This window comes from Vitis vinifera, chromosome 12, assembly GCF_030704535.1.
Source record: "Vitis vinifera cultivar Pinot Noir 40024 chromosome 12, ASM3070453v1".
In the NCBI taxonomy this organism is placed as follows: domain Eukaryota; kingdom Viridiplantae; phylum Streptophyta; class Magnoliopsida; order Vitales; family Vitaceae; genus Vitis; species Vitis vinifera.
Genome location: NC_081816.1, coordinates 409,916 through 431,968, shown reverse-complemented (window position 1 = coordinate 431,968; position 22,053 = coordinate 409,916). Strand labels below are relative to the sequence as shown.

Genomic DNA, 22,053 nt, shown 5'->3' with positions numbered 1-22,053 from the left:
TTAAAAAAATTATTTTATAATATTTTACATAATAAAAATTTGTTTAAAAATTTAAAATATTTTTAATTTATTTTTTAATATATTTTAAAAATTATTTTTATGTTTAATATTTTATTTTTAATTATTTTATATGTTTGTATAATTATTTTTTTTAAAACAATCTTTATAAAATAAATGAAAACAAGAAAAAAATGTTATTTGAAAATATTTTATTTTTTATTCTTAAGATTAGAAAATAAAAAATAGTTTTTGATTGTCCAACTTGTTTTTCCATTTTTTATTCTGAATAACAAAAAATTATTTTAAAAAATAGTTACCAAACATATCCTTAGGTTCTATTTGAAAGTATTTTTAAAAATACAATTTTAAGAAAAGTCTTCAACTATTCTCTAATATTTTGTAGAATAAAAATATATTTGAAACCTAAAATGTTTTTAACTTATTTTCTTAATTCCTATGATGATTTATTTTTAATTATGTTTAATATTTATATAATAATTTTTTGAAATAGTTTTAAGTAAACAAGTCAAATTTATTAAAAAATATTATTTGAAAATAAATACTTTATTTTTTGTTTTTAAAAATAAAAAATTATTTTAAATTATTTTATTTTAAAAAAAAATAAAAATATTACTTTCCAAAACATTTATTGAACATGACATTAATTTGCAAGTTGGATCCCTTGCTTCAAGAAAGGTGTGCTCTCTTGGTGTGTGTGTATACGTGTGATAAAAAAAAATTGCTTGATAGTTAATTGGCTCTCTGAAAGCCAAAAACTCTTCTCTCTTCTTTCTTTTCCTTCTTTTTATTTTATAGGCTACCCTTCCCACTTTGATATGCCACTGAAAGTGTTAATGGTTTCAAAAATGAATTAGTACAAAATAAATTAATATAATGTTGCTTTTTATAAAAATAATTTTTTTACATATCATTATATTTGGTTGTAAGAAAATATTAAAAAAATAGAAAAAAATTTAAAAATATGGAAAATTAAGGGGGTAATAAAACTTAATACTTATTATTTAATGAATTAATTTAACTTTAAGTTAAGTTGTTGATTTAAAACTTATTATTTAATTCTTATTTTTGAATATTAAAGTTGTTTGATAAAATTAACTTAAAGCTTATTTTTAATCATCAAATTCACATACATAAATTATAACTAAGCAAAGGGGGTCAAGTAATAGAAGAAGTCGTGGAGTAGCAAAGAAGATCATAGAAGTAATTATGACAAATAAAGATAAAAAGATAAAATGAAGATATGAACTTAAAAATAAGATAATTATTTTTATTTATGATTTAAAGTTGTTTTTTTTACTTTAAGTCATACCATTAAGTTATTTTACCAAACATACTTAATTTATTTAATGATCTAAATTAAGTTATTAAGTTACTTTAAGTTATTAAATTGGTTTACTAAACACCTATTAGGTCTATTTAGTAATTGCGTTTTAAAACGATTTTCTTTCTAAAAAATAAAAATAAAAATTCAGAAAATAGCTATTGCTTATTTTTGACTTGTTTTCTAAAATTGTTTTAAAAAATAATTACATAAATATAAAGAATAATTAAAAATAATAAACTCCATATAAAAATATATTTAAAATATAGAGAATAAATTAAAAATATTTTAAGTTTTCAAATAAATGTTGATTTTACAAAACATAAAAAACAATTCTAAATTGAAGCCTCTCCCACCATGGTTTCTTTTTCTTCAATTTGTTGTTAAAGCCAAAAAACAATCTCAAGCAAGTATTGATAATGTTACATTATATACTACATATGGTAAGATGATTCATGATCCTAGCCTTCTGGGGCTGGCTATGGTGTATTTCGTAAACCCAACAATGGTAGAGGAGGTTGATTGGAATAGGCGTTTTTCCAAAGAGATTAATAAAAACTATGGTGGTTTCAGGTCTATGACAGAGCTAATCGGCACAAATTGAGTCATGTACATAGAAAGCTATGATGGACGATGTCGTTACAAATGAGGACCTCACTGCAGCCACTACTGAAAAGTTATCAGGCTATACGTAAGAATTTGTTTGATGTTGAAAAGAAAAAAAAAAAACCATCACCCTACCTTGGCTTGTAGATTGATATGCTTGCTTTTCATCGTGCCATTAATGAAAATAGTGCTCATCATGCTCTTTTGGAAAGATAAAAAAGGTAGGGTTTTTTTTTTTCATTTACTTAATTCTTAAACAATTGTTTTAAAAATTAAAGATTCTTTTAATTAGAGGCAAATTTGTTCTAATGGAAAAAAATGAATTTTCTTTTGTACTTTTATTTTAATGGAAAAGGCAAATTTTCCGAGATGCAAAATACAAAAACCAATGAGAAATGAATGAAACTTAACTTTATAAAACCTTGATATAAAACTATAAAATCATAACTCTTTTCTTTCACTTTGACAAATTAATTATTAGATTTTATTTACGTAATTTAGTTATGAAATACGACAATCAAAACTCTTTTTTTTCATTGGTTCTCTTCAAGAATTTATTTTAATTTTCAGTACCTTATTGCTATATATTTGTTTATCAGAAAGTATTAAGGAAAATAATTTTTTCATATTTGATTTTATTATAAAAATAATAAAGAAATTCAAATATAATTAAAATTATTTTAAAAATTCTATATTTTTAAATTATTTACTATTTATATAGAAGAGTTAAATAAATGAAAAAAGTTTAAGTAATATATCAAAATAATTTATGGACTTTAAATCTATTTTTTTATTTTCTTTTATTTTTTCTTTCTTTCTATTTTTTTTCTTTATTTTATTTCTCTTCCATTTTCCTTTAAACATTTCGAGAACTAAACATAGCCTGTATGTAAATTCATTATTTGTAAAAGTTATTGTTTATTTCAATATGATCTTTCACATTAAAATGACTTTTTTATTTATTTATATTTTATGTACTTTTCTTTTTGTTTTTGGAATTAATCCATCCATTGTATAGAATATTTTTAAGTTAATACATTATTATAATATTAGACTTTTTTATAGAATAAGGAAGGTTGTTGAAAATATCTTTATAAATGTTCCAAGTTATGAAAGGAAAAAGTTATGAGATAAAGATGATCTTGTAAAGACTATACAAAAATGTAATTTATTTGATTTCTCCCTTTCAATCCTTAATTAATCAGAGTGTAGGTTAATCAAGGGTGATAGGTGGTGGAAATTATTTAGTTCCCATAGAATACCAATTGCTCCTTGGAGACAATGTAGTGATGAGCTTTCTATTATATATGGATCATGTACAAAACAAGACATGATCATTGGGAGCCAAGCTAGATTATCATACATATACAAGCATGCATGCATGCATGCATGCAATTACCATACATATGAGGAGTCCCTTTCTTACACATTCAAACCTTCGATCTAACCTTACTGTCACTGTTACCATACTCTCTCTCTCTACTTTAAATGCACATACTCCTCTTCATTAATTCATTCTTGTTTTCAACCACTATTAACACTAGTTATATTCAAAACCAACGGCTCTCTACATCACAAAAGGAAAATTATTCAACATTTCTGCCCCCTTGGACCATAATGCACCTACAGCCACCTACTACTCCACATCTAAAATATTGAAATTGGCCCATCCACCCCACGTACTCTTTTTAACCCCCTTTATCTATATATAGTGTATACAGTATCATATTCAACAATTTATTTTATTTTATTCTTCCTTTTTCTAAGAATAGAAACACAAAAGAACCGCAGAAAGTAACAACTAGTCAGTATTCACAACTCACAAGGACATATTCAAAAACAAGAACTCATTCCGCAAAATATACCATTAGTTGTACCATTTATTATATCAGTCCATATTTTCCACTTAAGGCGAAATTGGCCCTTTAACCTCCAATTCAAACCCATCATATTTAATTTCTCATGCACTACTCTGAAATTTTCAAATGGGTTTCGATGGGTGTATACTTTTCCACAAAAATATGAGTCATGTCTGTCCCAAATTTCCTGTTTGAGGCATGAAGGCTAGGAACATCTAAATGATGGGAGCCATTAAGTTTATCTATTTGTGTGTTTTCTTAAGAAAAATTAACATGAAGATTAATAAGATTTAAACAAGGCTGTCACAACAAAAAAAGTATGGAATTAGGCCATAATGGGACAAAATGGACTGAAAGGGGGGAAACTTGACTAGAAATGACACAAATCAGCCAAAACTACTTGTGAGACAGGCTAGTGTGCCATAGACGATTATTCATCGAAACTAGAATATTTTGCTTAAAAGGGAGGAGACTGAATGAAATGGACAAAGAAAAAAGGATAATTATCATTTCTCGCCATCCTTAGAAAACCAGAAATTTAGGTGTAAACCACAAATATTAGAGGAAGTTGATAAAGTTTGAAGATGATTTGTTGCCACTTGCTGCTTGCAAGGACTTGAAAGGAGAGAAACCAAACTTTAAAGTAGAGGTTATAGTCCAATTTGATGAAGTAATTAAAGTTGTTAGTATGAAAGTTGTGAGGGTGATGATGTTATTTTGGAAGCTCATAGTGATGGTGAAAGATTCCATTTATTCAATGCAATACCTAATAACAATAAATGCCACATAACATCTCACATTCATACGGCATATAAAGCATTGGAATGCTGATAGAAAGCACTATACTATAAGTCTATAACCACTGCATCATCACATCAGATGCGTGGAGATCAAGGTGCCAGGTATTCATACTTCTTTAACTATTCTATTGTGAGTCTATTAATCTTTTCCTTTCTGTTGGGAGGTTTGATCAAACTACATGGACATATTCCTTGTATCACAATCATTTTTTAAAGTGAATAACTACACCTAGAGGGGTCAATAGGTGTTTTTTAAACAAATTCAAAAAGGTACCCAACATATATTATCTTTTTCTTTGAATTCTTAAAAGTTATATTCCTTTCTTTCAACAACTATTCAACAAAGTGTAAAAATTATAAATATTGAGTATGAATGCAACAATACTCTCCCTACAATTTATAAATATAAGTTATATGTAGATGCTTCAATATTCCCCAACATTAATTCATAAGAAGAATTATTAAGTAACAAAGGATATAAAAAATTGGAGATAAATCAAAGAGTAGAATTAGATCAAGAGAGATGATGACAACATATTTTATGTGAAAAATCTTGTAAGGGATAAAAAACCATGAGCCTACTAATGACAAAAAATTCCACTATAAAGAACAACTAATGTGTACAAGGGTTTACCTAACTCAAGTTTACTAATCCTTCATAGACTACTTGATCAACACCTTCTTACTTTAACCATAGGCTTTTATATTCTAAAAGATACTTAAAGTCCTTACTAAACTTGATCTTGACCTTTTCTTAAAGTGCTATCAAGAAAAACATGGGTTTTCAACCAAAAACCCAAATAGATTAGGATATTAGGTTTGGAAATCAAGATGAAAAAAGGGATTTTTCTTGGCAACCAACCACCCTTAATTGGGTAAGATATAGAGAGCTCAAAAGGGCATTTACAAGTCACTCTCAAAATAGGAAGCAATTTTACGTTTAAAAGAAAGAAGCCTTTGAGCCAACATTTAGGAAAACATCAAAAAACAAACTAAATCAATCTGACCCAAATCTAGATCGATCCTAGAACAAGGCATTTAAACACTTAGATAAAAATTGTTGTCTTGGCCTCCTCAACTCATTTTAGAAACAAATAGTTCAAGAAGAAATAATTTGAAAAACTTGGTTGATTTTCATTTCATCCATTTACAAACTCAACTACATGTATATCTTGACCCCTTAGCAAATTCCACATCTTGATCTTCATTAGGTAAGTAGTTGGATGAAGAATTCGAAAAATTGAGTTAGAAGACACTTTAGGAATTTTGTTTGGAATTGTCAACCTCGCTAACACTCACAATTTCTCATGTAAATCTTCTCATCCTTTTTAACATAGAAGCTAGCAAAAGGATACACTATGTTGTTAAATGAAAACAAATTTAAACAAAATTATAATAATTTCCCACCTTTTAAAGAAGCTAATCACTTGAACAATAGTAACTAGTAAGTGACCTTCTATTTATTTTCTATGGGGTTGTTTAATTAATAGAGCAAGTGAAAATCCAAATTTGGAAATCTAATTCTCCATCATTTTTTGCCTTTTTTTTTTATAGCAAAAATGCCCTTACTTTTTTTTTTCTTTTAAAAATAACATTTTTTAAAAAAAATCTACATATAAATAATTGAAATAGTAAAGGACATTTACATAAAAAATGAATTAATTTTCAAGTAAAAGCATGATAGAGACTAAATTTATAGATTTATGTATTATTTCATCCTTTTAACCCATTAATTCTTTTCTAAACAACCAATTTTCAAATTTCAAACCCAATGGGAAACAATGCACATGGTACACAATATATATATATAAATGAATATTAATATGATATCATTTTTTTTTGTCAAAAATGAATAATAATATTTTTAATAATTATAATGAGTGGGTTATTTCTCTTGGAACGAACTATAATATTTTAAGTATTTTCACAATTTATTATGATATTCATTATTTATTTAATCTTCTTGGAAAAAGAGTAAAAGTCTCAATTTATTTTTAAATGAATATTTACAATATAAAACTATAAGGAATAAATACTTAATGAATGGATTTTTTAGATAAATAATGAATGACAATTTTGTGAAAATATGAATGTTAATATTATAACCAATGTTTTAAAAATTGGACTGGATCGGTCGATCTAGCCAGTCACTGTTTCGGTCCGGTCCGATCAATTGGACCGAATTGGGATTGAACCAGGGTTGGACCGCTTGAATCGGTCGGTTCAATTGATTTTTTTTTTTTTTAAACAACATCAAAATGACGTCGCTTTGATGTTAGAAGCATCAAAACGACGCCGTTTTGGAGTCCTAAACCTGCAACCTCCAAAGTCCAACCCCTCCCTTCTCCCCCCACAGCAGTTGCCGCTCCACCCGTCGTCGATGCGCTATGGCCCGCGATACCCAATCAACTCCTGTCGGCAGCCGTTACAAGACGACAACCCTCCCTGTCGTCACCTCTTCCAGTCTTCCCAGTTCCCCATCATGGCATTGGAAGCCGACATTGGAAACCCCTTCCTGCCTTTGGAAGCTTGGAAACCACCCCGACTGACTGGTACCCTCCCGCCACCCGGCTGTAAACATCCCACACCCCCCGGCCGCCTGTAAACCCCCCACCCCTCGGCGTTTCAGAGAAAAGAGAGAAAAAGGGAAAGAAACGGAAAAAGAAAAAAAAATTGTCATTATTCATGCAATGTAGTTTCTTTTTCAAATAAAAAACTTTGCCTTTCTAGTTTGATATTTTTCTTTTTGGGGGTTCAATTAATTTATTGAGTGTACTAGTGTTTATAATTACACATTAGATAAGACCTATAATGAGTCATAATATTGGTTATCAGGTAGTCACAATTTCACTAAGATACTATGTTGTATAAGCTTTCAATCTTGAGATAAGATTGAGCTAATGTTGAGCTCTTCAATAACTTTGAATTACTGATGAAACCTTCAAGTAGTACATGTTTCTTATGGATTGGGTCAATACTGTTAATTAAGATAGATGATAATAGGTATTTTTAAGATATGACCCATGATATCTCATAGGTTGGAGATAGTGTGTCCCTTTGAGTGATCTAAGGGTTATCCTAGCAATTGTAGCCATAGATTTCATGATGAAATGCCTATTGATTATTGCATAACCCATTTTGACTGATTGTATATGAAGTCGAGACAAAGCTTTGGATGAAATTAGGGCTTGAATATTACAATGAGTGGGGTTAATTTAAATAACTTTTGCGATTTAAGTTGAATTTCCAAATAAGGTTCTAGATTTAAATTGATGTTAAGATACATTTTAATTTTGGATTGACTCTTTGATCATTAAAGTAAGAGCAATCATACTTTCTCTTACAAGTTCAAAATTGAACTTGTAAATTTTCTCTGGGTGGTTTCTTTCATTTTTGTTTAATTTATGGTAAGTATATATATTTTTAATAGAATAATGTTTTATTTAAATAAATATGGGGTTTTATTAGTTTATGCAAATACTTAATATATTTTTTACTTAAAAACAACCAAACACATTAGTGATGATCTTAGAAGGCAATAACCCAAATACTGCAAGTCGCCTGTAATCATATCTCTATCATTTCTTTACTAGGCTCATTACATTAATAGGCTTAGCATTTAATACAATAAAGTTTTGCAGTCATGCACTATGATTTCTACAACAACACAACCCTAATCCTCCAATAGAGAATAAGTGAGACATTAATTACTGATGGTACGTAGGATTCAATGGGCGAGAATGAAATATGGAATCATAGATTTTCTAAAAGTTAAAGTTAGGAGGGTGAAAAACATAAAACTATATATATTTTTCTCTAGAAAAATTATGAGCCGACTACAATGAAAATACATCTCTTTTATGAAATCTTCTTGAAAATGAAGAGAACATCTTGCAAATTAAGGGAAGGTGTTAGATATTTAGGTTTATTGTGCAAATAAATAAAATAAAATAGATAGATAAAATAGATGTTTAGGCTAACTTAACCACCATTTAAGCTGGCCTAAACCGATTAAACCAATTGGACTTAATCAATCTTCCTAGAATCCCCTACAAATTGCATGAATTGACATAAATAAAAGGAGTAGGATATTTAAAGGAAAATGAAAATTTAATGCATTAGAGGTAGAGATATGATATCTTTAAATGTTAAATACAATAGATATAATATTTTAAGGTAGTATATCCAGTGAGATATGCTATGTTATACTTATATTTAGTTTGTAAAATAAATTTAAAAAATAAAATAAAATATAAATTATTTTTCATTGTTGAAAGTAAAAATTATATTGTATTCCAATATTTCTTATTTTTAAAAAAAATTAAATTTATGTTACATTTAACAATATTCATGATTAAGATATTTAAATTTTATATTTTTTTATATTATGTTACCTCAGTATATAAAAATAATTTATATGTATGTGTATTAAATAATACATATATTAATATTATTTTACAATATATTTTATAATTTTTTTTACTTTTTTTTAACCAAAAAATTAATTCTTAATAAAAATTGATTAAAAAAAATAATTTTATGATATATAAGATATGTATATCTTACATCTTAATTTAGAATTAACATATCGTGTATAAAAGGAGTATAAAAAAGAGAGTGAATAATATATATATATATACACACATATACATCTATCCCATGTTTGGTCGAACATAATATATGATATATTATCTCATCTTTTATCTTATCTCATGCTATATCCAACCAATTAAACATAGTCTTAGGTTATGTTTGGTTTACAAGATAGCATAGGATATAATAAATATATTAATATTATTTTATAATATATTTTTTAAAGAATTAGTTTTTTTAACCAAAAATTTAATTTTTTTTTAATCGTAAATTAAAAAAATATTTATTAAAATAAGTAATATAAAAAAAATTGATTAAAAAAAAAAGGTTTATTACACTTTACCTCCCAACCTATAGCGTGTTTTACACATTGTCCCCTTAAGTTCAAAATTGAGCAATGTATCCTCCATGATTTATAATTACATGAAATGTGAATTTTTTTTTAGAGATGATTTTTTTTTTTTTAAATTTTTTTTTTTATGGAATAGCATATGCTCTTCGTGTGACCGAGGACAAAAGTGTAATTTTTGCTATAAGTGAGAGGAAAAGTGTCATTATTATTTTAAAACCCCAAAGTGCAGTCATCTTCCCCCGTGTCAATCGTTATTCTTCTATAGCTGCTACTGAAGCCCTAAGCCAAAGCCCTGCAATCCCAAGGAAGCTAATGCACGACTGACATTGAAGAGAATATATGGAATTCAATCGTATTTTTTTTCTTCCAATTTCTTTAGGGTTAGGGTTTCATTTTGATTTTTTAGAAATTTGGGAGAAATTATAGAAGAATAAAAATCGGGAAATTGAGGGCTAGGGTAGTTATCTTAGGGTTTAAATTTTTATGTTATGCTTCTAGTTTAGGGTTAGGGTTTCATTTTCATGTTTTAGAAAATTGAGGGAATTTTTGGGAAAATTTTAAAGCAATTTTTTGGGGAAATTATGGGAGAATAAAATTAAGGTAAATTAAGGGTTAGGGTTTTTATGTTAATATTTAAATTTTTATGTTATGCTTCTGTTTTAGGGTTAGAGTTTCATTTTCATGTTTCAGAAAACTGGGAGAATTTTTGGGGAAATTTTAGGGCAATTTTTTAGAGAAGTTTGGGAAAACTAAATCTCGTGCTTAGTTACAGTTTGTTGGGACAATTTTATTTTATTTTCCTTTCAATTAATGTTGCATTATTGATTTACCTAATACGAACATAACTTCAAAGTATTATGTGTTTACAGATGGACCATCTCATTATTTTACTATAAAATTGTATTATGGAGGGAGGTTTAGGGGCAACAAGGAAGGTGTACCAAAAATTAGTGATTATGTGGGTTAGAAAATGGGTTGTATCTATAATTGTGACCTGGATTTAATGTCATTGATTGAGTTGGATCATATAATGGAACAATTAGGATATAAAGATTGTTTGGGGTATTACTATGCTAATAAGAAGAGGGAATTAGTATGGTGCTTAACATATCAAACCATGTTAGAGATGTGCAACTCTTTGTTAAAGGAATAGGAAGTAGATGTGTTTGTCAAGCACCTAGAGGTTTTACATCTGCTTGAAGCTGACATTGGGTCTTCAAATGTATGCAGTCAGCCTACTAAAAGTGTGTGTGAAGGTAAAGACTCTAGGACCAATGCAGAAGCAACACCCAATGTAGATGAAGTTGTTGATGAAGCTGAAGATTCATCTAAAGAGAGTGAGTTTGTTGATGATGAGTATACTGTTAGTGATGATGATGACTTGTATGATAATTATGTTGATGCTGATGAAGAGTGGATTGGGATAAAAAGTAATGAAGAGAAAAAGAAGGGAGTTGAGGAGGAAAACATGACAGTGAATGATGTGGAGGGTAAGAAAAAACTTTGCGATGATGACATGAGGAGATTAGATAGTGACAATGAAGAAGAATGTAATAAAGATAAGCCTCGGTACCTGCAATTTGAAGCTGATATAGACATGGCCAATTTGTAATTTAGTGTAGGGCTACTTTTTACAAGTGCAACTGAGTTTAGAGTTGTAGTGAGGGAATATGCCATAAAAATGGAAAAAATGTGAAGTTCATTAAGAATGAGAAGGAAAAGTAAGAGTAGTGTGCTTAGTTGGATGTCCTCGGGTTGTTTATGCATCTCAAGTGAGGGATGAGAATACCTTTCAAGTGAGGACTTATAATGCATAGCATACTTGTGCCAGGGTATTTAAAAATGATAATTTAATCTCAAGGTACTTGTGTAAGAAATATGTTGCTATTTTAGAAACAACCCCAAGTTATCTATTAGAGCATTCATGAACATAGTGAGAAGTTAACTTGCATGTGAGGTATCTCTTATTTAAGCTTATAGAACAAAGAAGAAGACACTAAAAAAAATATAAGGAACCCATATTGAACAATATGCTAAACTTTCAAATTATTGTGTTGAAATCAAAAGAACAAATTTGGGTTCAATAGTGATTATGAAAACATAAATGGTTCATGATAAGCACATGTTTGAAAGAATATGTATATGCTTCGATGCATGCAAGGGATTTTTATTTGGGTGTAGGGTAGTGGTTGGTCTTGATGGGTGCCATCTTAAAGGGCCACACCTTGGGCAACTATTGACAGTTGTTGGCATTAACCCAAATATTAAGATCTTTCCAATATGTTATGCTGTTGTGAAGGTGGAGTCAAAAGATAGTTGGTCTTGGTTTCTACAATTATTGATTGAAGACCTTTCCATCAACAATTTAGACGTTTGGGCTTTCATTAGCTACAAACAAAAGGTATAAAATTATGAACTTATGTTTTCTATTTTCTAACGACTTAGATATAACCAAATATTTTCTATTTAGGCCTAACTATGTTTGATGGTTGAATATGATTGTTTTAAATGTATTTTTTTCCTATACATTTTTTTTTCTATTGGGTCTTCAAATGTATTCATGGTACATTGTTAACATCTATATACATGGCCATATGTTTTAAGTTTTAAGGTTATTTTTTTTTTGTGTTTTTCATTTGTTTTCCATTTTCTTTCTTCTTTGGCAGTGATGTAATTTCTGTGTGTAGGGGTTAATGTTTGCTATTGAGGAGTTGTTGCCTAACTCAGAGCATAGACATTGTTTGAGATACTTATATAACAACTTCAAGTAGAAATTCAAGGGACTAGCATTGAAAAATAAAGTTTGGAAAGTAGTCACTACTTCAAATGTCCTTAGTTTTAGTAGACATAGAGAGTAGATGAAAGAAGAAGATGGAGATGCTTATAATTGGTTAGCCTCCAAGCCGATAGTTGCACACTAATTCCATAAATCATCCATAAGTCAACTAACCAATATCACCATTGTCAAACATCCATAAATCAACCTCCAACATTTGCATAATAATTCCACCAAGACCTCTTCCAAAAGCTAATAGCAATATCAACACTTGAAAAGGAAATAAATCAAAGAGTTGCATATTAAACCTGGAGATGAGTTGTATGTTCTAAACAACTGCATTTGCTCAGAATGCATAATGCAGAGTGCCAACATAAATCATTTGAACACCATGACTTAAAAATCAAAATGTAAAAAATCGAGCTGCAAATTTGTAATTCAATTTGTTCATTCCATTAAACACAAATTTAAATAGCAATTCCATCAAGGCCCCCACATGTTTATAGAAACTGTTCATTTCCTCATTTATTCAAAATGTTTACACAATAAAAAACTCAAACCAAGTAGGGAACTTTCTAATTTTCAGGTAACTTTGGGAAGTCTTGATCCAAAAAAAACACAATTTCTTTGTATTGAGATAACCAAAAGAAGCAAACAGATTGCCCATGATATCATCATCATCCAAAACATGCATTTAACCTTTCTTCGATTTACCACAACTTCATTCTCTTTCTTCTTCACAACATTCAACAATCCAAGAATTATTTACTTTGATCTATCACACATGGGACCATCATACCACAAGAAGAATCCAGAACCTATGTACTTCTGTACCAAATTTGAACATAAGTCTACAAAAACACCAATGATAAATTTGAAAAAAAATTGATAGATAAACACATTATTACCTTGTAATTTTGGCATCCGAGAAACCTTCTAGCAGGATTTAAATTTGTTCACGATGTCATCACACAAGCTTCTTTACCACAATAGCAATGGACTGAGGATTCATTAATCTTCTAGTTGTCATTTGCTTTCAGAAATCTTCAACTTCAATGGATAAATCTTTAGCTTCGACAGCTGCTTTATGGAGCTATATGGGATTCTAAGGCTAGAGAAATTATTTGGGGATTTTGCAAATTTCCACCTCACGTACAAAGAGAAACAACTAACAAGGAGAAATTATGTGGGGTTTTTGGCATCAACCTTGTGGGATTGGGATTTTGGGGCTTTAAATGGAAGGAAGAACAGGAAAGGGCTTCACCCATAGCAACAGAGGAAAAAACAGTCGATGGAAAGAGGAAGGTTGCAGATTGAGGTTTTAAAAATGGAATGACCCATTTGCCCTCATTAAAAATGACCAATTTGCCCTCGATCACACGGAGAGCATATGCCATTCCATCTAAAAATATGACATTGTGACTCAGAAAATGCATATTACATGTAATTATAAACCGAACTCGATGGAGTAATGTGCAAAATATGCTATAGGTTTTTTTTTGGGGGGGGGGGGGGGGGTAAAATGTATTAAACCAAAAAAAGAAAAATGTGATACATGAGATATATATATTTTACGTGTTATCTTAGGATTAACACATCTCATGTAGCAGGAATATAAGAAAGATGGTAGATATCATATCCTACCACTTATCCTATCCCATTACCAACCAAATATAGGGTATAATATGTTATTCTCTTTCTTATCCTATTGCATGATATATCCTACCAATCAAACATAGCTCTAAGGTTATGAATTAGCCTTAGGATGAGAAGTTGTAAACAATAGAACTTTAGTGGGAGTTAAATTTTATATGAACCAAATATTCTTGTTATGTATTAGGGAAGTACCACCCAGATTACTTTATCCACCCTTGACTATGTAAGCGAATTGACGTGAATGGGACATGCACCTTACTTGGATATTTGTAAGAGCTTTAAAGATGACCTCACTTCCACTTTCATATAGGTGAATCCATCAAGTATGTTATGTAACTAAACACACCACCTATTAGGAATATGATATTCATTAAGAAGGCTTCATCAAATCAAGATTGAGAGAGGGCTCAAATTTTTGAAAGTTAAGTTTTTGATTTGAGTTGCTTTTGTGTCATAAATTTGAAGTCATTGAATGAGAACTCTAAAGAAGAAGATAAATAGTAAAAAAAGAAAAAACGGATTGGTTTAGATGATGTATTTAAGTTTAAGGCAGTATATTCCCTTAGTGATTCTAAGCATTTATAATCATAAAATCTAGTCATAGTAATTCCTTCAATGAAATTGGACATATATCCTTTATAGACAATGGTATGTCAATTGATCATGATATAGGTGTATTTAAGTTTTAAGAGTTGAAAAAGCAATCCTAAAAGATTGATAGCTATTACTTTATTCAATTATAAACATTAATTCATGGAAAATTTGCATGAAATCAATAGTAGGTCATGACTTGAGAAATTAATTCATTTTCTCATGCGTAGACATATGAGAACCTTGAGCACCACCTCTGACAAACTCCTAGAAGTGGGAAACATCTCTACATAGTCAGAATTGGCTTGGTTAGCCCAAGTAAGTTTGTTAACTGATCCAATACTTCTTCACATATATAATTGGTACACCCACAATGAATACAAAATCAATCATCTCTACCACAACTTCCCCATGAGCCACAACCTCCACCACACCCAAGGGGACAATCTCTACCATGACTTACAGTAGAAACTAGTGTTGCATCTAGACAAATTTGAGAAGACTTTGTTGTAGATGCTTGAACACCAATTCAATGAAGGCAAGAATAGGCACTACTAATTGTGGGCAGCTTCTTGTCTAATAAATAGTCAATTTATCTTTATTTTTTAAACTTCCATACATAGGATTTAAACTAGAAAGAAACTCGACTACCTTAAAGTCTTCATGTTGCTGCCAAAGCAATTCAATATCACTTGTGAGAGGATGGTAAACATTAAGTTCTTCCCAAAAACCTCAACATTAAACCCCCTAGTGCTTCCCAAATTTGCTCGGTGAATTCAAAAAACATCATGGTAGAGGCGATATGTGGCACCATGCTATTCAAAGCCAAGTCATAATAATTGAATCATTTGGCACCATTTTTCATGCTTTTTAGAATCTTCAAAAGGGGGAACTTCTGACAAAAGCTTTAGTTTACTCTTTCCTTGGCATTTTAGTGGAGTGGCAACAATCTTAGAAGCATATATTTAGACAACATATCACAGAATTACATTATGTTTTTAATTTCAAAACGAAAATATAAAGTTTTTAGATTAATAAATTATAAGGGAAGGAGATAATTAGGCAAAGAAGACAAAGAATGCATTTTCAAGGTTTTGTAAATTTTCTTCCCCATCAACGGCTTTAGAGGGAATTGAGTCTCCTGGGAGGCCTGCAGAGAATTAAAAGGACTTAAAAGTTCAGGGGTGATGCTGCAATTTACCAGAATTTCTAAACCAGAAACAAATGGATTCATCCGTTTATATTCATCTAATTTCCCCAAGCACTAAAAAATGTAAATTCCTTGTAAAATCTGTTTTTCAAGCAGAAATTTATAGAAATAGCATTTTGATTCAATTTCATTAATCCCATCCTTGATCAAACCATCTTCATCATAACTGTATCCATATTTATCGTCATCCAAACAGCATCGATCTCAGAGTCTCCATGCAGGTCTTGTCATTCTTCCAATTATTTTGCTGGAAGACTACCAAGATTCTACAGGATTTTATAAACTTAATATTAAAGCATGACAGATCAGAAAGAAACATCCCTGAAATCTTCAGTTCTTAAATTATTAGGAGGATCATATCTGCCTCCTCATTCTGGAATAACGAAGCTAAAGCACCAACCCATTCAGACAATTGTTATCTAATCTGTTCATTAACTGTGTATCCCAACTGAGATTAGCAACCAAAGACCACAAATTAAATCAGAAGACAGCTGGTCAGCCACTCATGGGGAAAAAATATAAACCTACGCCTGACATCTTATTCCATATAGTAAGGCAGGCTCTATGTTGAAATGTCGGTCACTGGTAAAAGAGGTTAGGAGAAAAGGGCGACCATCAGTTTCTCACCTACCAGTCATCCCCACAGCATACTTTTTGTCTTATAAAGCAAAAGAACCAACTAGCAGTAAGTCCATCTTAGGCCTTCAAACCCAGGACCATATAGCCACCTCATCTTGATCCAGAAATAACTAAAATCAGTACCGAAAGCCAATTAGGGAGAGGGAAAAAAATGAAGAAAAAAACATGTACAAATCCATTGACAAGAAATGCACAAAATCTGTGAATAGTTGGTGAGATAAAGAACATTCCCAAAAATTTTAGAGCAAGAAGGCCCAAGTCTATCATTGGGAGAACAAATTTCCTCAAAATGCTAATCAAGCTCCAAAAGAGAGCCAAGGTTGCCATGAAATGATACAACAATGTTGAGGAACAAAATTTAATTTGAAAAATACCTGTGGACTAACACAAATATACACAGCTCTGTGAAAAGATGGAAAAAGTACAACTAGGCAACCATACCATTGACTTGCTGACTTGTATCAACACATAAGGGCAAAGTAGAATGGCTTGAGAACGATTTTGAATCTGAAAAAACAATAAATAATTGAAGAATGGTTGTGGCAAGTAGAAGTTAGACAGGACTAGAAAAATAAAAAATAAAATAAGAGAACAAACCTTCTAATTCATTCCGCATCCAATCTTGTGCACATACTAAAGCTTGGACAGTAGCTGGACTCAGTGAACTACGATCATGATCTAGCACTCTACCTTCCATGTTAAATGCCGAATCCAAGGCAACTTTGGACATAGGAATTCCCAAAACATTGCGTGCCATCATAGATAGAATAGGATATTTTGGAGTGTGAACTTTCCACCAATTTAATATGCTGAAATCAACATTTCTAGGGAAGAGAGGTTCCTCCAAGTATTTGTCCAAGTCTGACTTTACACTTTGACTCTGTGAAGTTTCATGAAGGAATTTGTCAAAGCCTAACAGCCTGTCCCTAGAGTAATTTCCAGCACTGAGCCTGCCACTACCACCCACCTGCCAAGCCAGACCTTGATCCAAAGAAGCTAAAGGGGAGCAGATAGCATGTTCATTGAAGAGTGCTTTAATACTGACAGAAATATCATCAATGTGAACAGTGGCATTACTGCCGTAAATTTTAGAATAGTAGTACTCTACCAATTTCATCTTGAATCGAGGATCTAAGATGGCTGCAACTGCTAAAGCCAAGCTGCATTTCTTCCAATACTCATCAAACTTGCTTTTCATCTTCAAAGCCAAAGTGCTAATAAGAATATCTGAGCTATTGCACAAATCAATCAATTGCAAGTGAATATCACAAATCTCAGGGAAATATATATTTGCAGTTGGGTACTTGCTCCCACTGAAAACATGAGTAACTTCAATGAAGAGCTTCAAGTAGCCAGCAATAGCACCTGCTCTCTCCCATTCCGTATCAGATGGGCACATTGTATAGGCAGAGTCATGTTCTTGCAGAAGAGAGAATGCATCTTTGTACTCCAAGGCAGCTTCAAGCATAAAATATGTCAAGTTCCACCGCAATGGATTATCAAGACATAAGAATTTTTGACCCTCAACTCTAGCTTGTTGAGCCATTTCATTGAACTTCTCTTGCACTGCTTGTGAACTTTTAACATATCGTATGCTTTCCCGAATCTTACAGGTTACCTCAGACAATGCTTCCAAGGCATCTTGGACCATCATATTCACAAGATTTGCAGCACAGCGTATATCAAATAATTGACCATCACATAATAGAAATCTATTTTGTGAGAGTCGATCTCTAATTCTGCACATGATGTTATCATTGGTTGAACAACAATCCAATGACATGGAAAACAACTTACGATCAATATCCCAATCCATTAAACATGTCATGATAACTTCTGAAAGCATATCTTCTGTATGAGAGGGATCCATAATCACAAAATTCAGAATCTTCTTCTGCAATTCCCAAGATTCATCAATATACTGAGACGTCAAACAAAGGTATTGAACATCTCCTGAAGCATTCCACATATCAGCACCGAGGCTGATCTTTCCAGACAATTTATCCAACACTTCATACATCTTTTGTTTCTCTTTCTCATAAATTTCCATACAGTCAGCCTCAACTCCATTAAGCGACACAAGATCAAACAACGGCTGTAGATTCTTAACAAATATTTTAAAACCAAGATGCTCAACCATGGTCAAAGGATAACCATGTAAAATTATCATTCGAGCAAGATCAAATCGACTCCGCTTTTGATCAATAACATTGTTTCCAATATTAGATATGCCATCTTTCACCTGATCCTGTTCAAATTTAATATTCACAACATTAAGCACTTCATCCTTCCTCTGATCTTCATCAAACGTATAATTAGAAAGGGTAACTGCCCCTTCCTTTTTCTTTTCTCTTGATGCAAATAGTTGAGCCACATCATGATTCGATCTTCTTCGACACCTAATTAAATGATTCCTCAAATGAGATGTTCCACTGGTACTTGATCCACTGAGCTTCTTTTTACAATGCCGGCAAATAGCCACACAGGTATCACCTTTCTTAACCCTATCAAAGTCATTCCACACAACAGATTTCAGTCTACTAGACCTGACGATAACGGACTCTGATATTTCCATTGCATGAACCTGACACAAAAACCAAATCTAAATATTTTGTCTGAAAAATAAAGTCCCAGCAAAAAGAAAACAAAAGTTAAACCTGTTTAGAGCCCAAAAAAAGGCAACAGTAACACATACAAAGCTATTTCAACCAACAACCAGATGAGAATATTGACTAATAAAGATCAGCCCAATAGACAATCAACATGCATATGGGGCGTGCACAGATCTGCTAACCAAAATGAAGACTACAAGAAGCATTTACCTATAAATTTCTTGTGAGGATATGTATGCATTCTCATTAAACCAGCAGAGATAAACAAGTAGGAAAATTTTCCAACCATCTCTGTGGGCAAATTCTTTTGGAAAGGCCCACCACCCCAACCCCTTCTCCCAGCAAGAGAAAGGCTTAGCTGAGGGAAGTTGGTGTGAATCTAGCAAGTGAAAAACAACGATCATTCCAAATTAATTACTCTTTTTTTCCTAATACAGAAATATGGAAGCATAAAGGGTTCTTTTGAAGCTAATATAGAAATCTAATTGATATACATCGGAAAAAAGAGAAATAAAGACGAGAAAGTGAGGTATAGGCTTAAATAATGACAAATGGTGTATGGTATATGTGATATTGTTAAAAATGAATCCTGACACACTAAATGTTAATATCAAGCAAAGGAATACCAAGAAAAATACACGTATATATACATACATACATATATATAAATGGGTAATGGCTTAATTGAAAGTGCACATAAATGCTTCTAGGGTGCATCAATATCTAGAAAAATGCCATTTTCAAACAAACACTGTTTATAGACTGGGTTTTATTAAGGGGATCATTTCATTTGGATTGATTGGATACAAGAACATCTTCATGGGTCTTTTTTATTAAGGAATTTCTTTTCTTTGCACTTCTTGCTAATCAGTGAAGAGATAAAGAAACTGAGTGAAACCAAGATAAAAGCAAAGGATCATAGGAGTCAATTTATGGTATCAGAGCATATAAAAGTGAAGCTACGAATTGTAGAACATTTAAAAGTCTCAAATGAAATGGAGTGGCTGATAATTTTTCTAATTTAAATCTTTTTTATATATACAAAAGCTAATATGACCACCCCACTCCCATAAGAGCATTCATCTTGTATGCTCCTTTGAGTTCTGAAAATTCTAAAGGTATGAAAGACTGCAGCATAAATGCAAGTCAATCATGTGGAAACCCTAAAAGAGAACCTCAATTACTCATCCATAAGGTCAAGCAAAGCTGCCTCCATAAAAACATCCACACTCATCCATGAGGGCCCTTCCCTGTTGTTTTAAGTTTCAATGAAATTTACTTATCAAAGGAAAATGCTTATGAAACATCAGAAAATTGAAATCTTAATCAAAGGAGTCAGTCATAAGTTGTGGGGGACAAAGCTACCCATTAAAATGTTAGAAGTTGGAATACGATTAAGGATTTATCAGGGAAAAGAAGGGTCAGATATAAATTTAGCTAAGATTAGATAAATTACATGGTAGACTAGTTCAATGATTAGTAGCACCTTGTATATTTTTAGAAGTTGTCCATGGTAACAGACAGAGGCAATAATCTGGCAGTTGCAGTGCAACTCAAGAGGGGTTCACTCACATAAACCACTTCAGTAAGATATAAAATTTAATGAATCAAAATTAAAAACTCAACTTTGGCTTGCTATTTACAAATTGGAAAATTTTCATTCTCCATTGGAAGTCATGAGACATATAAGTCATGAAACCTATACACCGCTTTGATAACATGCTATAAATCAGAAGAAATAACAATAATTAAAACCAACACACAACCTGAAAAAACAGGTCACAGTCAAATGGATAGACATGAAAACATAAAGCAAACCCATATATAAAGATCAATCAGTGGTCCAATGCAAGTCCCAATGTATGCAAGTGCCAAGAGACACACACACAAGGCAACAAAACAATAATATAATACAGCCTAATCATGCACCAAAACATTGAAATCAATATAGTTGTGGAAATATGAAGTGCATAACAGAACAATAAAATGATCCAACAAAACAAGGTAGCTAGATGTGCAAGGGTGTCCATTCCTATTAAAAAACTGAATCATTAAAACTAAATAATATATCAAATAGACTAATTTATTCGCTTCAAAGATTTGAAGCAATTATCTTTAAAGCAGTTGCAAACTTCAGTTAACATTCCCAAGATTCGGGATTAAAAATTATCTTAAGACAACAGTAGAAAACCAGAAAAAGTAGAGAGCATCTTATTACTAAAAAATGCTTGAACAATACAACCCAAATGCTTCACTCATCCCAATTACACAACAATTCATTGGTTTCTGCATTACATAAAGAGGTAATAGGGTCATGAGATTTGACCCACACCCGTATTGCTCCTAATCAAAATCCCAAACCCGGGTTTCAACCAATACCCGAAAAAGAGAACTATGGGTCGACCCAGAAAACTCTGGAACTCGGCGAGTATATGGGGAAGTTAGCCGGATCGGGAAATCCCCGGATCTTCCCTGATCCGACCCGTCGGATCAGAAACTGAACACTGATCTGAAACCCAGACGAAACAAAAACAAATGACCCTGATAATGTCCGGGTTTGGATTCACATATAAACCCTAAAACATTAACCAATCATAAAACATTAAGTGAAAGTAAGAGAAAATAAGGTTAGGATTTAGAGCGTACAGCGAATTAAGGAGCAGAGACCCGACTGAATGGTCCACCGGGGTTAGGGTTAGGGTATTGCTTTCGGTGTGTGTGAGAGACAGAGAGAGAAGGAGAAAGAGCGGGTGAGGGTTAGATATGGAAACAGGTGCCAATTTTGTTGAAAACGCGTGGAATGGAGTCCGGGGCTGGAGGCGCGAATTCGGTGCATTTACTAATCTATCCTTGCAGTTAAACGTGGCCGTTTGGTCGATTGGGAGTTGATTTTGGAATTGAAGGCTTGGAGGTTCTTGGACAATCCCCCTAGTCAAGGTCTTTCTTTTCAAGGCCATAAATTTTCTAATTGTTTTTAAATTATGATTAAGTGAATATAGAGTTAATTATCACTAAAA

The 22,053-nt window shown here is 31.5% G+C and overlaps 1 protein-coding gene across 2 annotated transcripts; it reads right to left on the bottom strand.

The window, feature by feature from the left end:
* Positions 1 to 16,103: 16,103 nt before the first annotated feature.
* LOC104880811 (zinc finger BED domain-containing protein RICESLEEPER 1) lies at positions 16,104 to 21,918 on the bottom strand. 2 transcript variants are annotated; one of them, XM_010658641.3, is made up of 4 exons: positions 21,683 to 21,918; positions 17,022 to 19,008; positions 16,866 to 16,931; positions 16,104 to 16,534 (listed from the first exon to the last, which is right to left on the bottom strand). In XM_010658641.3, the coding sequence occupies exons 2-4, from the start codon at positions 18,997 to 18,999 to the stop codon at positions 16,515 to 16,517; spliced, it is 2,064 nt and encodes a 687-aa protein (XP_010656943.1). In that variant the 5' UTR covers positions 19,000 to 19,008; positions 21,683 to 21,918; the 3' UTR covers positions 16,104 to 16,514. The 2 variants fall into 2 exon arrangements, with proteins under 2 accessions (XP_010656943.1, XP_010656941.1); XM_010658639.3 differs by having other exon boundaries at positions 16,104 to 16,518.
* Positions 21,919 to 22,053: the final 135 nt, after the last annotated feature.